At 41.2% G+C, this 18,866-nt stretch overlaps 1 protein-coding gene and 1 long non-coding RNA gene across 2 annotated transcripts in view; both read left to right on the top strand.

Moving 5' to 3' along the window:
* The first annotated feature begins 233 nt into the window (after positions 1 to 233).
* Positions 234 to 814, top strand: LOC137073836 (uncharacterized). Its single transcript, XR_010904799.1, has 3 exons — positions 234 to 348; positions 558 to 610; positions 704 to 814. It is a non-coding gene; the product is annotated as an uncharacterized lncRNA (long non-coding RNA).
* A 12,720-nt stretch (positions 815 to 13,534) lies between these two features.
* Positions 13,535 to 18,866, top strand: part of LOC137073728 (uncharacterized) — a 32,151-nt gene continuing 26,819 nt past the window's right edge. Inside the window, exons 1-3 of the mRNA XM_067442433.1 lie at positions 13,535 to 13,700; positions 13,859 to 14,173; positions 14,525 to 14,830. Coding sequence (XP_067298534.1) covers positions 13,661 to 13,700; positions 13,859 to 14,173; positions 14,525 to 14,830 — 661 coding nt within the window. The 5' untranslated portion in view covers positions 13,535 to 13,660. The remainder of the gene's footprint in view (positions 13,701 to 13,858; positions 14,174 to 14,524; positions 14,831 to 18,866) is intronic.

Genomic DNA, 18,866 nt, shown 5'->3' with positions numbered 1-18,866 from the left:
AAGTCATGTGTTTCTCAGTCCCGTTTTCTCATTGGTTCTGTGTTGTTTGTTCACAGTTGTTTGGTCATTAGTCTCTGTGTATCAATAGTCCTCATGTTTCTGTTGTCTCTTGTTGAGTCTTGTCCCTGTACCATTGTCTGAGAGTCGGCGTCCATGCTCATGTTCTGTGTCAGGTCAGGTCTTAGTTTATTGTGTTCTGTTCACATTTGTTAATAAACTGCACATGGGTTCCCTCTTCAACAGTGAACTCCATTCCACTGACGGTCAGTGTGTCTGTGGTTCTGCTTCTGATCATCACTGGACTCGTGTTACTGACCGTGATTCTCTGCAGGAGGCGTCTGTCTCACAGTAAGACTCATTCTTCCGTTTTTACCTTCTTTTAAAGGACCTTTATGACTGAATGAACTGCTACCTTTACATGCAATTAGACAATTATATTTCCCCTTGTTCATAAAACAACCTTCGTTGCCTCCTGCTGGCTACAACTAAAGATGAACAGAGAAATACAAACATGTGAAAAAGATTTAACAAACAAAAAAATTTCTTGTCTTTGACAGCTGCTGATTCCTCCTCCAAAACATCTCACGAGACACCAGCAAACAATCAATCTGTGAATATTTTACTATTACTAAAAAAAGATTTTTGGTTTTAAATATTAAAAATTTATTCTATTATTGAATATACAAATGCTCTCTCTCCTCAGGTTTCTCTCTCTGATTCTTCCGAAAATATTTACGCTAATGTGGAACAGTACTGAACTTTACCTCACATCATCATCATCATCTTCTTCATCATGTACTGAAGGATACAGTCATTCCTGATGATGTTTATCTTTAATAATGATTAGGATTATCAGTCATTATATGCAGTTAAGAGTGATTACAGCAAAAACATGTCGACCATTTTCAGATTGTCATTTTCTCAGTACACACAACCATTTGTAGCATCTGGACTGGATTACGATGAGTGATTTTGCTGTAAGCTTCAGAAAGCTTTTAGCCTTTTTGACTTTTGCATATAAGTTAATGTCCTGGCACCAAGGAGTCTGATTTGCGGTGATTCAGTGATGCGCGGTTCAGTGTATCAACCTGCACCCGACCGACATTTTCAACTAACCCGCCCGCAACTCGGACCGCAAAAAAGAAAATATTGTATTTCACATTTCCATAACCCGCCCGCTTCCTGAACCGCATTTCTTAAGTATTAAATGCTCATCGTAGTATTCATTTATTTGGTTTCTTTTTTTTTAACAACTAAGATGATGCATGTGTTTATCCAGTCTGATCGAAGTGTGCATCTCTCCCCCGACTTTCCCAACAAAAATAATCCCCAAATCCTAAAATCCTATTGAAACATATAGCAAAACAGCAAAAAGTAGGCTATTCCTCATATGTTGGACATTTTATACTTTATTGACTTTAAATATAGTCTACTTCTACATGTTGATGCCTTCTCAAGCCCACGTAGTACGAGCTGTGTTTGTGATGTTTGAGCTTGGTGCTCAGAATTTTTTAAAATTACGCTGTGCTACTAAAGTGAAATACTGTAAGCACTAACTTCTGTGTAATCGGCTGCAACGTGAAAAAGTTTAAAACAAAAACAAACTAAGAAGCAACATGCAATTGCTAATACAGTACATGTGGCTTATGTACATTTAAGGAAATCCCTTGCTCACAAATATTACATGCAAATGCCATGCCACAGCGGGCCAGACTAAAAACCTACCCGTAGCTTACCTTATAGCTGATGACTGTTCTAAACAAATCGGAGTTGGCTGAAGATGTTAATATCAACATATTATGTAGTTCACTTTCAAACGACAAAAGTGTTATGGGGTCCTGTCATCTTTGTCAAGACGCGTTTCCTTCTTAAATGTGACCAGTCACGGAAAGTAGGGACACAAGTCGGTTCTGGGGCATTTTGAGTTATTCACAGATTCTGAAAGTGTAGTCCCCAAGCTTCCTAACGATGTATAACACATGAAAATCTGATAATATTTGGAGAAGTTGTGGCCATCTGAATGTATGCCTTTAGAAAAGTTTAAATGAGAGAAAACAGCCTCTAAAGTTTTGCAGTTCTCACCTGTTCTCACCTGCTGGGAGTGACAATAGGGCTCATTTACATCTCATTTAGATAAGCCACACCCCCTGTAAAGCTGCATGGCTGCTAGTAACGACAGACGCAACGGGAAAAATCGGACCGCATACTTTTAATAGTACAGGGTAGCAAATCCTAACATTACCATCTAAAAGCCCATTATAGTAATGTTTTTTTTTGGCAAGTGATACGATGCAAACGATTACAATTAAAAGGACAGTTAAGAACAATAGGTAGGTATGGGAAGGTCTAAACATGAGATAATGTGTACGTGTTCTTGAACTCAACCCATAAGAAACAGAAAAGTATTCTTGCAGATCTCGATGCCTCCAATGAAATAAGTTGTTCGGGCACACTTTCTTTTTGTCGGGGTCTTCTTTGTGAATGTAACCATCTCTGAAGTTTGCGCTGTGCGTCTGTTTGCCTCTAAATGTCCAGTAATTTGCATGTCCTGCCACTCTTTTTACGCAGCTAAAGAATCCAGCCGTATGTTGTACATAATGTCTGGAGAAAGCTTATGGCTACTGGACTGTCTCCCATGCAGAGAGTTCTCTTTTCTCCTCGTGTAGCATTTACTGTCAAAGTTACGGATTTTCCCCATTTCGCTGTCTTTATCCCCATCAAATGTTACTATCGATATAGCCTCTGATATCTTACGGTCCAACTCGTCTGACGCCAGTCCAATACATTCTTCCTCGTCTTCATCTTCGCTCAGTTGTAGATTAGGGATATTATACAGTCTTATTATGCCGCTTTCATCGTTGCTCAGATCGTCTTCAGAATCAGTGAGCTCTTGCTCATAAGCATCCGGCTTGACGAAGAAGTACTTCAAAACATTTTCGGTGTAACGGCCACGGTTCAGCTCGTCTGCGATCATCTTTGCGGCGTCCATCTTCATTGAATTTTGACATCAGCTAGAGCCGGCCAGAGCGCTGCATAATAAGTAGCCACGCTTCCCTCGGAGGGTGGGGACAATAACAAAAGAAACAACAGCCGGCTTATCCCGTATGGAAATACACACAGACAATGACACGCCCCTACTGCGTGCTGGAATCTCCGAAAAAAAGCCGATTTCAACCTCAAAATGTACGTTTTTAAATACACAAATACTGCTTTCTCAAAAACTGAGAGGCTATTTCGTGTTCTCAACTAACAGATTATGCAAAAAAACGAAAATCACAAAATATGAAGAAGAAAAAAAACACTTTTTTCTCATTTTGCTCGAAAGTTGTGCTGCCGACTTGTGTCCCTGGTTTCCGTGATGGGTCACCAATGTGTCATAAATGGTGTTTTAATAAGAAAACAAAAAAGGCGCTGCTAGTTGGAATCAAATCTGGATATTGCCGCGACGAAAACCTTAACATTACTACTACTGGCGTGAAGTAATTGAATTAGCAATAGTAATTAGCATATTTTAATTAATACTAGAATAGAGTTCTAATGCATGACAAAATAAATCACATTTAAAACAATCATTGAAGAATTGTTAAGCGTTAGAAAATAGTATTACTAAAAATAAAAAATTCCCTGGAACTGATGGATGGGCAAGCTGTCTATCTGGGTGGGCACAGTCTCCACTCGTAGTTACGCTATGCTGTGTAGAAATAATATTGAATCAACCGTCCCTGAGTTGATACGGTTTCTTCTCGCCTCTATGACACGACCTGCGGAGCTGAATGTGCGCTCACTGGCTGCACTGATGCTGGAACGCAGAGGATCCTCCTTGCCAATGTATTTCATAGTAAATTGTGTCTAGTACTATATAAATTACAAAGGTTTAATTAGCATCTTTATTTCAAACGACCCCACCGATTGCCCAAATATCATTAAAAATATTTTTGGATGACTCGTAACTGTGGGTGACCGTAGGCACCCGCTCACCCTAAATCACCCACGCATCACATTGCCGTTGTCACTTTTGTGGCTTGAAGGCCGCTAAGCAGTAACACCGTTAGTGTCCTGTTGATAGTTCGAATAGATTCCAATCTCTCTCCATATCACCACATGACACCATCCTCAAGCAGACAGAGGGGCCTGGACATTGAGGACTCAACCCAATACACATAGCACAGACATCTTCTTCATTTTACTCATAAGTAAACTATTCCAGAATGTATATGATACATACCTGTACGTTCGCATGTTCCCTATGTATTACTCTACTAGTCATGCTGTGTGAGTATGTTAAGGACATTTTAAATGCTTGAATTAATGTTAAAGAATGCATCTGCTTTTATATTATCCAGCTATGCCTTGTTTTTTAAAGGTTGTTCAGAACTGATTTAGCACACACACACACACACACACACACACACACACACACACACACACACACACACACTGTCGATTTTATCTGGGAATTTTACATCAGTATTTGCTTCTAACTCGACAAAAGTATCAGCCAATCACAGGGGACAACTCCAAATAATTTTTCAGCTCTTGTATTTGGTCATTTTGTCAGGTCAGACAGTAATTTTACAGTTTGGCTAAATGATTCGATAAGGTTGATAACCTTAAAGAAAAAACAAACAAAGAAAAGAATACATAATTCTTAAATGTGAACAAATGCAATGCAATTAAAGACTTTTCCAGATACAACTGTCTCTAATGTGTTAATTTAAACTTTGACATAGAGTTCAAGTGTTTTTTATGATGTTTTTTCTATGTTTTTAGGATGATCTTGCTTTGTATTTCTTACTTTTGCTTTTCTTGTTTTTGGATTTTGTTTCTTCTAATATTGTACACTTGCTTTGTTTTTCTCTCCAGGTAGCCTACGTTAAAGGGGAGTTTGTCTTTTTATTTTATTTTATTTTTTTATTACGTTGGTCTTCCCAATCCTGTCCACCTGATTGCCTCATTGGATGAATTGATTGTATTAGTCCTTATTAGGCTAATTGGATGTTGTTGGGTTATGGGTGGGGTGTAACATATAAATTGGTATCATTCTCATTCATTGTGTTGCTTTGTCCTGATGAAGACCAATTTGGGTCGAAACATGTTGGCTCTTGTATTTTAAAATGACTTAAGCCATACCAAATAAAGGCTTTTTAATTATTTCCTTATCCTTCACTTAACTGAGTGCTTTGGACCTGCCTTTTTTGCCATTCGATTTTTCCCTTTCCCAAGAGCACCGATTACAGACTATTTAACTCCACCAGAGCGCCGGGTTGAATCTGTTACAGTTAATTTACATGTTTGAGCCTACTTTCATATTTATTAAAGCATAACATTATCATTTACATGAACTCTTTAAGTAAACCAGTGGTATAGGTCACTATTTCAGATTTTCTGAATACACAAGGTTACATTTTTTATAAACACATAACAAACTGTGCATCATGCACTTAAATAATAACCACAGCATCAAATAACTAACTAATTGTCTCTTTATTGTGCATTATAATAGTCAAATAGCACAGATTTAAGTGACAATCAGTCCTTCATTTAATCAAAGATAGATATTTTCATACCATCAGTGTCCCTGAGACGACCGATTTCTGATGCGTTTCCCGTCCTGTATTACTCACGGCAGTCTTTTAAATGTTCTGCATTCATCAATTTTCATGCAGAAGTTACATGTAGATTTAATCCGCGTTGTTAACTCACTGCGGCGATCGCATTTTCCGCTTTCTCTGCACTCTAATTCTGCGTGCGCACGTGCATGCACCTGCCATGTGAGCTTCATTTTCTTCCGCCTTCGCTCGTCATTATCAAGGGGGTAATCTAACTCTCGGAAAGCGTTCCTCCCATAGGGGCGGCCATTGCTAACCAAGCCATCACCTGCGTCACCCATTCATTTTTGAGTCACTTTGACAGTGAATAACTTTACATCTGAGGCGTTTAAAGACTCCATTTGTCCATTGTTTATTTCTCAAGAAACATGACAATGTATAAAAGGCTCCGTTACCTTGTATCTTACACTATCGCCCCGCAGAAGCTGTTTTTGTAAAAATAGGCTAACGATTGCGCCATAACCAACGCGACTCTGTCGCACAGTTGAGACATTACCGTATAGACAGGAGGAGACGCTCAGAAACAATCTTTACTGTCTATGAGACAGTCGGGGGGACGTGGAGACATAAAGTCTGATAAAGTCAAGGGGGAAGAATGGGGAGAAGCCCATAGTGAGTCAAAAGCAACGGGAGAAAATATTTAAACAACGTGATGTAGGAATATGTATATTCCAGCAGTGAGTCGACACAGCATTCCAGAGACCCCCTCTCCAAAACCTGAACCGATCATAAAACTAATCAAGGATGCCCAACTGCCCCAGAGACAACAGCTCTCCCCCTTTACCTGTGTTATCTCAAAACCAGCACAAGGAAAAGATGAGTCACATGACGTTTCCTCTTTGTTCTACAAGGATAACAGCGGGTAGAACCTCACGAAGAAGGAACTCATTTATTACCGACAGGCATAAATTCGTTATCGGGACACAGAGTCGCTAAGAGCTTTTCGAAGGCTGCCCGACATTAGCCAGGCCCCTTTTCGTCCTCCCTCTTTTCTTGACCCACGCATTCCAAAGGCTCTTTGAACATCACACAAAGACCTCACACCAATGCAGACATGAGGAGTAAACTTAAACCATAGATTCAATAACATGAATTAATCCACCCAACGGTGACTTAAACATATACCAAGGTATTATGCATATTTTCATGTAACTTGTAAAGTTTCTCCGTATGCAAGACATGTATTACATATGAATCTTTACTATCTCCTTCCCCCATCATGGGAATAGCAAGCTGCTTGATGTCTATGTGATGGATAAATGATTCTCGTAATTTTAATGCAAGGTAAATTTGATTTGTAAGGTTGATATTATATATGTGCATATATGAGCTCTTAAAGGTCCGCTTTTCATTGTTATAATTTGTCTATAAAGTGTAGTTTGATGTGGATGAGAACAGGGGCTCATCAGGACAGACTGTGAGTGTGTTTGTGAATCTCAGAGATGAATCTCAGTCACATGATCAGCTGCTGTCTGTGCTGAACATCATCTGAACACTAGATGGAGCCTCAAACTCATGACGATCTCCACAACTTCACAACACTAAAGGTGTTTCTCAAACAGAGGACACTGGTCTACAAGCCCCAGAAGGACTGGACTAGGAAGGATGCAGCCTTCCTTTGAGAAACACCCTAACATTCATTCAAATAAATGATGAAATAAATGTAACTCATTGCTTTTGACTCTACTCCACACGAATGACCCGTAGATAGACAACTAATCGAAACTAATAAAAATATTTTTGCCCAGTCAAATTTTCCCCTGGAAACATCAATGACAGCTTTAACTTGTCCATACATGAGTCCAAGGTAAAAGTGGGAAAATCATTTAAAGTGTGCATTAAATGATTTCCCGCTTTGTTCTGGATCATTCTTTAACCAAAGCTGTTTGAAAATCATCACATTTACATCAATATAAAATCTTTAGAGTTTCAAGATGTTCAAAAGCACAAGTGGACAGTTTGTGTATTTTTGTGTGAAACTTGTCTGATGATTATATAATTTGTGAAAGACATCAGCGTCTGTGAGAAAAGGGAAGTGAAGTACACTATAGCTGTGTCTCATTTCAGAAGGCTGCGTCCTCCGGAGGTCGCATTTGAAGGCTGCATACGTCATAAGGCCGTCTCATTTAAAAAAAGTGAGAAGGACACTCCAAATGCGACCTTCAAATGTGTCCTTCTTTCACGGGAATTCGGAGTGTGCACGAGGAGTATCCTTCACGGCTGGAGATAACCCACAATTCTTTGCGTCGCCGTTAACAACCGTCATATATATTTTTTTACATTATATGAAAAAAACTGCACCACTGCCAGATATACATGCGAGCGTAGGTGTGGTGTTTAAAATGTAAGTTCAAGCTTGTTTTTGTTTTTTAAGCTCTATTACCTCAAACAGATAGTTGTGGTTAACAGGATTACAACGCTTTAGTGCTTTTTAAATGTTTAGAACAGTACATTGCTGTCAAGACAAGAAACATTTCATAGTAATTTTAAAGTTATAAATAATTTTCATTCATATAACTGGCGTGAGTGCACAACGAGGCTGAACGTGTTGGCATAGAAACGTGATACTTCCTGCCTGTGTGTCCTACGAAGGACGTCTCGTTTAATTCTGATTGAGGACACTCCGTATACTGCATCCTACACAGAACGTGTCCTCCGGAGGATGCAGCCTTCGAAATTTAACGAAATGAGACAAAGCTTATATGGACAGAAGTATTGTGACACGCCCCTTAATTACTGAATTCAGGTGTTTATGTCAGACCCATTGCCACAGGTGAATTGAATCAATCGCCTAAACAAGCCGTCTGCATTTAGTCTCCAGCAGCCGTGCTCAGCTCCACAACACTCGGTCCTGCTCTGCTTCACTACAGTAACGTTAATAACCAATCGCTCCAGCGGCCGTGCTCAGCTCCTCAACACTCGCTCCTGCTCTGCTTCACTACAGTAACGTTAATAACCAATCGCTCCAGCAGCCGTGCTCAGCTCCTCAACACTCGGTCCTGCTCTGCTTCACTACAGTAACGTTAATAACCAATCGCTCCAGCAGCCGTGCTCAGCTCCACAACACTCGGTCCTGCTCTGCTTCACTACAGTAACGTTAATAACCAATCGCTCCAGCGGCCGTGCTCAGCTCCTCAACACTCGCTCCTGCTCTGCTTCACTACAGTAACGTTAATAACCAATCGCTCCAGCAGCCGTGCTCAGCTCCTCAACACTCGCTCCTGCTCTGCTTCACTACAGTAACGTTAATAACCAATCGCTCCAGCAGCCGTGCTCAGCTCCTCAACACTCGGTCCTGCTCTGCTTCACTACAGTAACGTTAATAACCAATCGCTCCAGCAGCCGTGCTCAGCTCCACAACACTCGGTCCTGCTCTGCTTCACTACAGTAACGTTAATAACCAATCGCTCCAGCGGCCGTGCTCAGCTCCTCAACACTCGCTCCTGCTCTGCTTCACTACAGTAACGTTAATAACCAATCGCTCCAGCAGCCGTGCTCAGCTCCACAACACTCAGTCCTGCTCTGCTTTACACTACAGTAACGTTAATAACCATTCGCTCCAGCGGCCGTGCTCAGCTCCATAACACTCGGTCCTGCTCTGCTTTACACTACAGTAACGTTCATAACCAATCGCTCCAGCGGCCGTGCTCAGCTCCTCAACACTCGCTCCTGCTCTGCTTCACTACAGTAACGTTAATAACCAATCACTCCAGCTGCCGTGCTCAGCTCCTCAACACTCGGTCCTGCTCTGCTTCACTACAGTAACGTTAATAACCAATCGCTCCAGCGGCCGTGCTCAGCTCCTCAACACTCGGTCCTGCTCTGCTTCACTACAGTAACGTTAATAACCAATCACTCCAGCTGCCGTGCTCAGCTCCTCAACACTCGCTCCTGCTCTGCTTTACACTACAGTAACGTTAATAACCAATCGCTCCAGCGGTCGTGCTCAGCTCCTCAACACTCGGTCCTGCTCTGCTTCACTACAGTAACGTTAATAACCAATCACTCCAGCTGCCGTGCTCAGCTCCTCAACACTCGGTCCTGCTCTGCTTCACTACAGTAACGTTAATAACCAATCACTCCAGCTGCCGTGCTCAGCTCCTCAACACTCGCACCTGCTCTGCTTTACACTACAGTAACGTTAATAACCAATCGCTCCAGCGGTCGTGCTCAGCTCCTCAACACTCGGTCCTGCTCTGCTTCAATACAGAAATGTTAATAACCAATCGCTCCAGCGGCCGTGCTCAGCTCCACAACACTCGCTCCTGCTCTGCTTCACTACAGTAACGTTAATAACCAATCACTCCAGCTGCCGTGCTCAGCTCCTCAACACTCGCTCCTGCTCTGCTTCACTACAGTAACGTTAATAACCAATCGTTCCAGCGGCTGTGCTCAGCTCCTCAACACTCGCTCCTGCTCTGCTTCACTACAGTAACGTTAATAACCAATCGCTCCAGCAGCCGTGCTCAGCTCCTCAACACTCGGTCCTGCTCTGCTTTACACTACAGTAACGTTAATAACCAATCGCTCCAGCGGCCGTGCTCACCTCCACAACACTCAGTCCTGCTCTGCTTCACTACAGTAACGTTAATAACCAATCGCTCCAGCGGCTGTGCTCAGCTCCTCAACACTCGGTCCTGCTCTGCTTCACTACAGTAACGTTAATAACCAATCGCTCCAGCAGCCGTGCTCAGCTCCTCAACACTCGGTCCTGCTCTGCTTCACTACAGTAACGTTAATAACCAATCGCTCCAGCAGCCGTGCTCAGCTCCACAACACTCGCTCCTGCTCTGCTTCACTACAGTAACGTTAATAACCAATCGCTCCAGCAGCCGTGCTCAGCTCCACAACACTCGCTCCTGCTCTGCTTCACTACAGTAACGTTAATAACCAATCGCTCCAGCAGCCGTGCTCAGCTCCTCAACACTCGGTCCTGCTCTGCTTCACTACAGTAACGTTAATAACCAATCGCTCCAGCGGCCGTGCTCAGCTCCTCAACACTCGGTCCTGCTCTGCTTCACTACAGTAACGTTAATAACCAATCGCTCCAGCGGCCGTGCTCAGCTCCTCAACACTCGGTCCTGCTCTGCTTCTCTACAGTAACGTTAATAACCAATCGCTCCAGCGGCCGTGCTCAGCTCCTCAACACTCGGTCCTGCTCTGCTTCACTACAGTAACGTTAATAACCAATCGCTCCAGCAGCCGTGCTCAGCTCCTCAACACTCGGTCCTGCTCTGCTTCACTACAGTAACGTTAATAACCAATCGCTCCAGCAGCCGTGCTCAGCTCCTCAACACTCGGTCCTGCTCTGCTTCACTACAGTAACGTTAATAACCAATCGCTCCAGCGGCCGTGCTCAGCTCCACAACACTCGCTCCTGCTCTGCTTCACTACAGTAACGTTAATAACCAATTGCTCCAGCGGCCGTGCTCAGCTCCACAACACTCGCTCCTGCTCTGCTTCACTACAGTAACGTTAATAACCAATCGCTCCAGCGGCCGTGCTCAGCTCCACAACACTCGGTCCTGCTCTGCTTCACTACAGTAACGTTAATAACCAATCGCTCCAGCAGCCGTGCTCAGCTCCTCAACACTCGGTCCTGCTCTGCTTCACTACAGTAACGTTAATAACCAATCGCTCCAGCAGCCGTGCTCAGCTCCTCAACACTCGGTCCTGCTCTGCTTCACTACAGTAACGTTAATAATCACATCCATCAACATGATTTCTGCCCGAGTCCTATTTTCCACCAGCTGTGAGGTGAAGAACACATGTCCCAAGATAATGCTCTCAAAGTTGGCATCATCAAACTTTTTTTTCTTTTTAATAGGCGCCCTCTAGCGGATGGAAAGTTGCATAATGCACCTTTAGGTGACTGTAAACAGTTGAGAAAGTAAACACATCCGCTCTGAAAGTGACAACAGCCTAATATTCCTGATCTTTAAGATTTCGCTCTTTATTTAGAACATCTTTGGCATGAAGGGTTCTTTCAAATTTATTCAAGGACCTTCAGGAACCTTTTATAAGAGATTATACAGTTATGAGTCAAATATGTGATTAATAAGTGATTAACTGTCCGTTTTCAGATTGTTATTTACTCTTAACATTTATATAATTGAATATAACAAAAAATTGTCCTTTATGACAATAAAGTGTTATTTTTAACAACTTATATTCTTAAAACCCCAGCAGCTCAAGTCTGTCCAGATAAAGTGCTTTATGATCTGTTGATTTCTGTAATGTGTTTGATTGGCATACGCATCTCTTGAAGGTCAGTTATTCAGTGTTATAATTCATCTATGAAGTGTAGTTTGATGTGGATGAGAACAGATGAGTGTGTTTGTATGTTGTGATGATTCTCAGTCACATGATCAGCTGCTGTCTGTGGTGCTGAACATCATCTGAACACTGGAGTTTTGGGTAGGTTAGGGCCAAATTATATGGACGTCTAGTAAGGAGGACCTAAAGCCTTCATGCAGCTTCATGTAACCCGGAAAGAAACAGTCAAAGCTCATCTGAACACACATCGAGAGCTTTAGAAGAACTGAATCTACTGACAACAGAGAAGATAATTTAATAAGAGAGAAGAATGAAGATCATCTGGACTTTCATTCTGATGATGATTCCTGGTAAGAATATGAACTGAGTCCGGATCAAACAATCACATCACAGAAGAACCAGAACTGACATTAAATAATGAACAACATTCTCTGTCTTCAACTAATATGGTGAAATTAACTTTAAAAACACTTTAAAATCAACTTCAATTCAGTTGTTATGTCTTGTATTAATGATGCTGGTTTGCTGTAGGTGTCATGAGCTTCAGTGTGACGGGATATTCAGGAGGCGGAGTCACGAACAAATACAGCTTCTCTTTTCTTCTTTTGCTGTGTTTCAGTTCATTTTTATTATGCCCTTCACTCGCTAACTTCCCTCTGTTTTGTTCACTCAGATGTGCGTCATTGCTTACGTTGCATGAGTGTCCACTACTGGCAGAACATTCGCAATGGGCTGAACTGGAACGCCCTAAGCCTTTGATCAATTGGAATCCACATTGGAGTTGATTTATTATTTATTTATTTCCTTCACAAAATTGTTTAATGCAGCATTCTATATGTATATAGGTGTGTTTGGGTTCTTTTAAATGTTTTAAAAAATAATTCAAACATCATAGAGTTGTTTGTGGTGGGGTAAATTAAACACGATATGCGGTGACGTCACAATCGCATTGCATTGTGGTATATGAAGCAGCCTGAAGTGTACATATGAAGTAGACTCGCTCACTCTGTCTAAATCGAGGGAGCAAGGGTCTGTCTATATAAACTTCCCTTGTCCACTTCACGAAGAGGAACGCACTTCAAAATGGTGGCCGGGATTCCCCCAAGGGGAAGTGCTTAGGGAAGTTTGCAAATGCGTGTCTTATAGTGGAGTGGAACGCAGCATTTATTAACACCTCTCTCTCTCTCTCTCTCTCTCTCTCTCTCTCTCTCTCTCTCTCTCTCAGAGGAAGTGGGCATCTCTGCCACATTCAGCACTTTAGGTTGACCATGTTTTACCCAGAAAGAAACAGTCAAAGCTCATCTGAACACACATCAAGAGCTTTAGAAGAACTGAATCTACTGACAACAGAGAAGATCATTTAATAAGAGAGAAGAATGAAGATCATCTGACCTTTCACTCTGATGATGATTCCTGGTAAGAATATGAACTGTGAATCCAATATGTGATCGTATGAGTTTCAGAATGGACTTATGACAAAATAGATATCTATGAGGAATGTCTTATAGTGTAAATATAAATAAAGGTGTGTTTAAAAGTCTCTCTCTCTCTCTCTCTCTCTCTCTCTCTCTCTCTCTCTCTCTCTCTCTCTCTCTCTCTCTCTCTCTCTCTCTCTCTCTCTCACAGAGGAAGTGGGCGTCTCTGTCACAATCAGCTCTTCATGTTAAACATTTAACCAGGAAAGAAACAGTCAAAGCTCATCTGAACACACATCGAGAGCTTCAGAAGAACTGAATCTACTGACAACAGAGACGATCATTTAATAAGAGAGAAGAATGAAGATCATCTGGACTTTCATTCTGATGATGATTCCTGGTAAGAATATGAACTGAGTCCGGATCAAACAATCACATCACAGAAGAACCAGAACTGACATTAAATAATGAACAACATTCTCTGTCTTCAATTAATATGGTGAAATTAACTTCAATTCAGTTTTGTATGTCTTGTATTAAGATGCTGGTTTGTTGTAGGTGTCGTGAGCTTCAGTGTGACGGGATATTCTGGAGGCGGAGTCACGATCAAATGCAGATATGATAAAGGATATTCAGCATATATAAAGTATTTTTGTAGAGGTCAGTGGTCTGAGTGCACTGACCTCATCAAGACTGAAATTAAAGATAAATGGGTTGATTCTGGAAGATTCTCTCTGTATGACAACACAAGATCTGAAGTCCTCACTGTGACCATCAGAGATCTGAGTGAAGGGGATTCTGGGACGTACTACTGTGCAACAGAAAAAGTTGGAAATGATCTCTACACTGAAGTGAATGTGGAGGTTATAACAGGTGAGTAACTGAGAGCCTCAAACCCATGACGATCTCCTCAACATCACGATACTCAACACTGACTGTAATTACTGCCGTTCACACGTCTCACTCATAACAGACGCCAGCAATAACCTTTTTATCTCCTGATCTAACATTTACACTCATAATCTGGACCTGCTTTCATAAATGTTTCAGAAAAAATACCAGATATGTGTTCATGGTAAGGCTTTAGTATGGGGAACACATATTGACTATTAACAACAACTTTTGCCTCAATAAACTCCTAATTTACTGCTTATTAATAGTTAGTAAGGTAGTTATTGTAGCATGATAACAAAATGACAAATGATTTTGGTTTGTGTTGAACAGGTCAAAGAATCAGTAGTGTGACGGGATATTCAGGAGGAATCGTCATTATAAACTACAAATATGAGATGCAACTCAGGAACCGTGAGAAATGTGTGTGTAAAACTGGAGCAGATCAATGTTTTCCAGTAATAAACACTAACAGAGCAGCAGAACAGAAACACGGCGTTCATGATGTCAGATCTGCAGGGCTCTTACGTGTGTTTATCAGAGAGCTGAATGACAACGACTCTGGAGAATATAAGATTACAGTCAAAGCTTCTGAAGACTACAGTTTCTTCTCTGAGTTTAATCTGGACATTAAGAAGGGTGAGCTGCTTTCAGTCAGTCATGCATTATTGGACAGAATCATGAATATATCTGCTCATTGTAACATTGCTGCTCTTTATTTGGATCTCAAACAGATGATTGTTGTGTGAAGAGCATCAGTCTATCAGTGGCTGCAGGAGGATCTGTGAACATCAGCTGCAAATACCCACAATCCCACAGGAGTGATGTGAAGTTTCTCTGCTGGAGATCTGGAGCTGATCTCTGTGCTGAAGAGACGTCTGTGAAGGAGAGCAGAAGATGGAGGAGTGAGGGAAAGATCCAGCTGTATGATGACAGAGAAGAGCAGCTCCTGACGGGAAGCATCAGTCGTGTGACTGAACAAGATTCAGAATACTGGTGTGGAGTTCAGTCTGATCAAGGACACAAGAGCTTCATCACACGAGTGCGGATCACTGTTACAGGTACTGAGGGTTTTATCACTCATATTAAACCATAATACAATTTAAAATGATTAATTTGTACCACAGTGTTTGGCCTTCTGGCAATAGTGTGATGAATTTGAACATAATATTACAGTTTTTAACTATAGCACATATCTGAGTACTTCACTTGTACTTGACTTCAGTTTTGGGAACTCAAACAGCATGTGATTCTAAGTGTGTGTGTGTTAGCAAACTGGGTAGTGAATGTGTGAAAGATATCAGTAACAAGCATCTGTACAATGAGAAAAGTGATACAAGTTCTGAGTGTGAAAAAAGTATCATTTAACAATGTTTTAATATATACAAAATTCCCAGGTACAACATCCTCCTCCTCCTCCTCCTCATCATCATCCTCATCATCATCCTCCTCATCATCATCCTCCTCATCCTCAGTTGAATCTCTACATCAGAGAATGTGTATAAGATGATTGATTTAAAAGGACAGACAGATGTGCAGTAAACAGAGCGAGACACACACAGTACTGCGTTAACAGATACTATAGCAAATGTTGATTCTAATGTCTATTTCTAATCCCCCAGATAAATCTGTTGGTTTCTTTAAATATTTTATGCATTTTTTATCTGCTTGCTACTGTTGCTCACTTGTGGTTTGAATGCTTTAACGCATTAGCACATGATTTTTGGTAAAGCTTCTTTGAAACCATATTTAATGTGAATCAAAATATCAAAAATAAAATGATCTAACTCTTACCAGTTGTTCTTTGGTTCTCTGTGTGTTCAGACTGTAGGGTGTTTATTGTATGAGTCGCTGACTTCATCAAACACAATCACACAATACTGGTTTCTCTTTTTTGAACATTATCTTTATTAAATATTCCCAGGGCCGGCTCTAGCTGTTTGGTTGCCCTAGGCGAGATGGAGTAACCCCCCCCCCCCCAACTTAAATTACGTATTTATTAAACTATACAAACACAAGTACTCTTATAGTGAATTGCACATACAAAAATGCTAAATTTTTTTAAACATATTTAAAGGTCCCGTTCTTCACGATTCCATCTTTCAAACTTTAGTTAGTGTGTAATGTTGCTGTTAGAGCATAAATAATACCTGTAAAATGATAAAGCTCAAAGTTCAATGCCAAGCGAGATATTTTATTTAACAGAAGTTCCCTTTCAAAGCCTACAGCGAGCGGCCGGTTTGGACGACACCGCTGCACTTCCTGCTGTAATGACGTCACTAGAACCGTTTGTTGACTAAAGCTCCGCCCACAAGAACACGCAAAATACGGGGCGTGGTCTTGTTGCTCACCCACGTGGAGAAGAGCGCGCATTCAGCGCTTGCATCTCCCCGTTATGGTAAGAGGCGGGACCTTTCCAGACAAAGTGCGCTAAGCTGCTGTCCAATCACAACACAGGAAGCGCTGGCCCAATCAGAACTCGTTACGTGTTTCTGAAGGAGGGACTTCATAGAACAAGGAAATCATCAGGCCGTTTTTAGGACAGAGGAAACAGCGCTGTACAGATAAGGCAATTGTGTGAAAAATACTGTTTTTTTACACGCAAAACATGAACTCATGTTATATTGCACACTGTAAACATAATCAAAGCTTCGGAAACACGCGAAGAACGGGGCCTTTAAAAAATTATGACTCAAACAATGGATGAACAAACAAAAACGCTTTTATAGTCACTCCAACACTTAATCAAGCAAATAAGGACTTGAAGGATCAGCTGTAATAAATTGTTCATACACAAATGCTAGAAAGAATATTCAAGGTTATTTACCAAATATTACCTCCATACACTGTGCAAAAACATAAGCACCTGTAAGGACACTTGAGCAATTTATGACCCATAAACTGGATTAACTATACCCTCAAAACGCACACACACACACCACACACACACACACACACACATGTTTGTTTTTGTGAATTGTGGGGACATTTCATAGGCGTAATGATTTTTATACTGTACAAACTGTATTGTCTATCTCCTTACACTGCTCCTACCCCTAAACCTACCCATCACAGGAAACATTCTGCATTTTTACTTTCTCAAAAAAAAAACTCCTCCTGTGTGATTTATAAGCCTTTTGTAAAGTGGGGACATGGGGTAATGTCCTCATATTTCACCCCTCCTGTAATACCTGTGTCATTCACATGTCATTATACACATTTTTGTCCTGATATGTCACAAAAACATGCCCACACACCCACCCACCCACCCACCCACACACACACACACACACACACACACACACACACACACACACACACACACACAAACACACACACACAAACACACACACGTTGGTCTATGTGGTTTGCAGGGACTCTCCATAGGCGTAATGGTTTTTATACTGTACAAACCGTATTTTCTATCCCCTTACACTGCCCCTGCCCCTAAACCTACCCACCACAGGAAACATTCTGCATTTTTACTTTCTCAAAAAAAACATAATTTAGTGTTTTTAAGGCCATTTGAATTATGAGGACATTTGATATGTCCTCATAAACCACATTTATAGTGTAATACCAGTGTAATACCCATGTAGTAATACAAATTTGTGTCCTCATAAACCACATAAACAGGCTCACACACACACACACACACACACACACACACACACACACACACACACACACACACACACACACACACACACACACACACACACACACACACACACATTTTAGCATATTCCTGAAAGGGAACTATACAGAATAACAAACACAACTTGCCTACTACCACCATAATGGTTACTGTGTGTGTGTGTGTGTGTGTGTGTGTATGTGTGTGTGTATGCACCTGCTAGTTGTGAACTCACTAAACAGAACTTATGCATTTATAATGAATGTAAAGAGACTATCTCGAACCATTGTGTGTGTGCGGGACAAGACACGCCCACTTTTTACGACCAATGATATTGGACTCACTCACATTTATCAGTCTCTAATTCAGCACATGTCTGTTCACCTACTCCTAACTGAGAAAACGTATTATTAAACACGTTAGATGCTGTATTTACCCTTTTCTAATATTTTCTCAATTTCTATTGAAAATAAATGCCTTTCCGATCTGTGTGATAAGAAAACGGGAGTAGAGCGAGTGTGGCAAAAGCAACCCGATCACACATAAATGCGTATAAATAGTACGAGTGTGCAATGTCGTGGAATGTATACGCCAAAACTCATTTTGGCGTGCATATGATACGCTGATTTTCACGTGCATATGATACGCACTTTGTTGCGTATATATGACACGCTCTCTTGGGTAGGATTAGGGTGGTGGGGTGGGGGGTTCGTATGTATAATACGCCATAAAGTGTGTATCATATGCACGCGAAAAACAGCGTATCATATGCACGCCAAAATGAGTTTTGCCGTATACATTCCACGACATTGCACACTCGTACTATTTATACGCATTTATGTGAGAATACCCTGGGCAAAAAGCAAGTTTCAAACCTCAGATTGATTCGCGTCAAATCTTGATGACATGCGTCTTACCCCTACACTATAGACACAGTGAATAACTCAGTGATTTCTGTAATTCTGTCTGGCCCAATCAATCGTTTACCAAACGACAGTATATTTGTGTTTAATGTAAATAATATGGCATCTAACGTTA

This window comes from Pseudorasbora parva, chromosome 4 (assembly GCF_024679245.1).
Source record: "Pseudorasbora parva isolate DD20220531a chromosome 4, ASM2467924v1, whole genome shotgun sequence".
NCBI classification, from domain to species: domain Eukaryota; kingdom Metazoa; phylum Chordata; class Actinopteri; order Cypriniformes; family Gobionidae; genus Pseudorasbora; species Pseudorasbora parva.
Note: the sequence above shows the minus strand (reverse complement) of the source record. Positions and strands in the feature narration are given on the sequence as shown.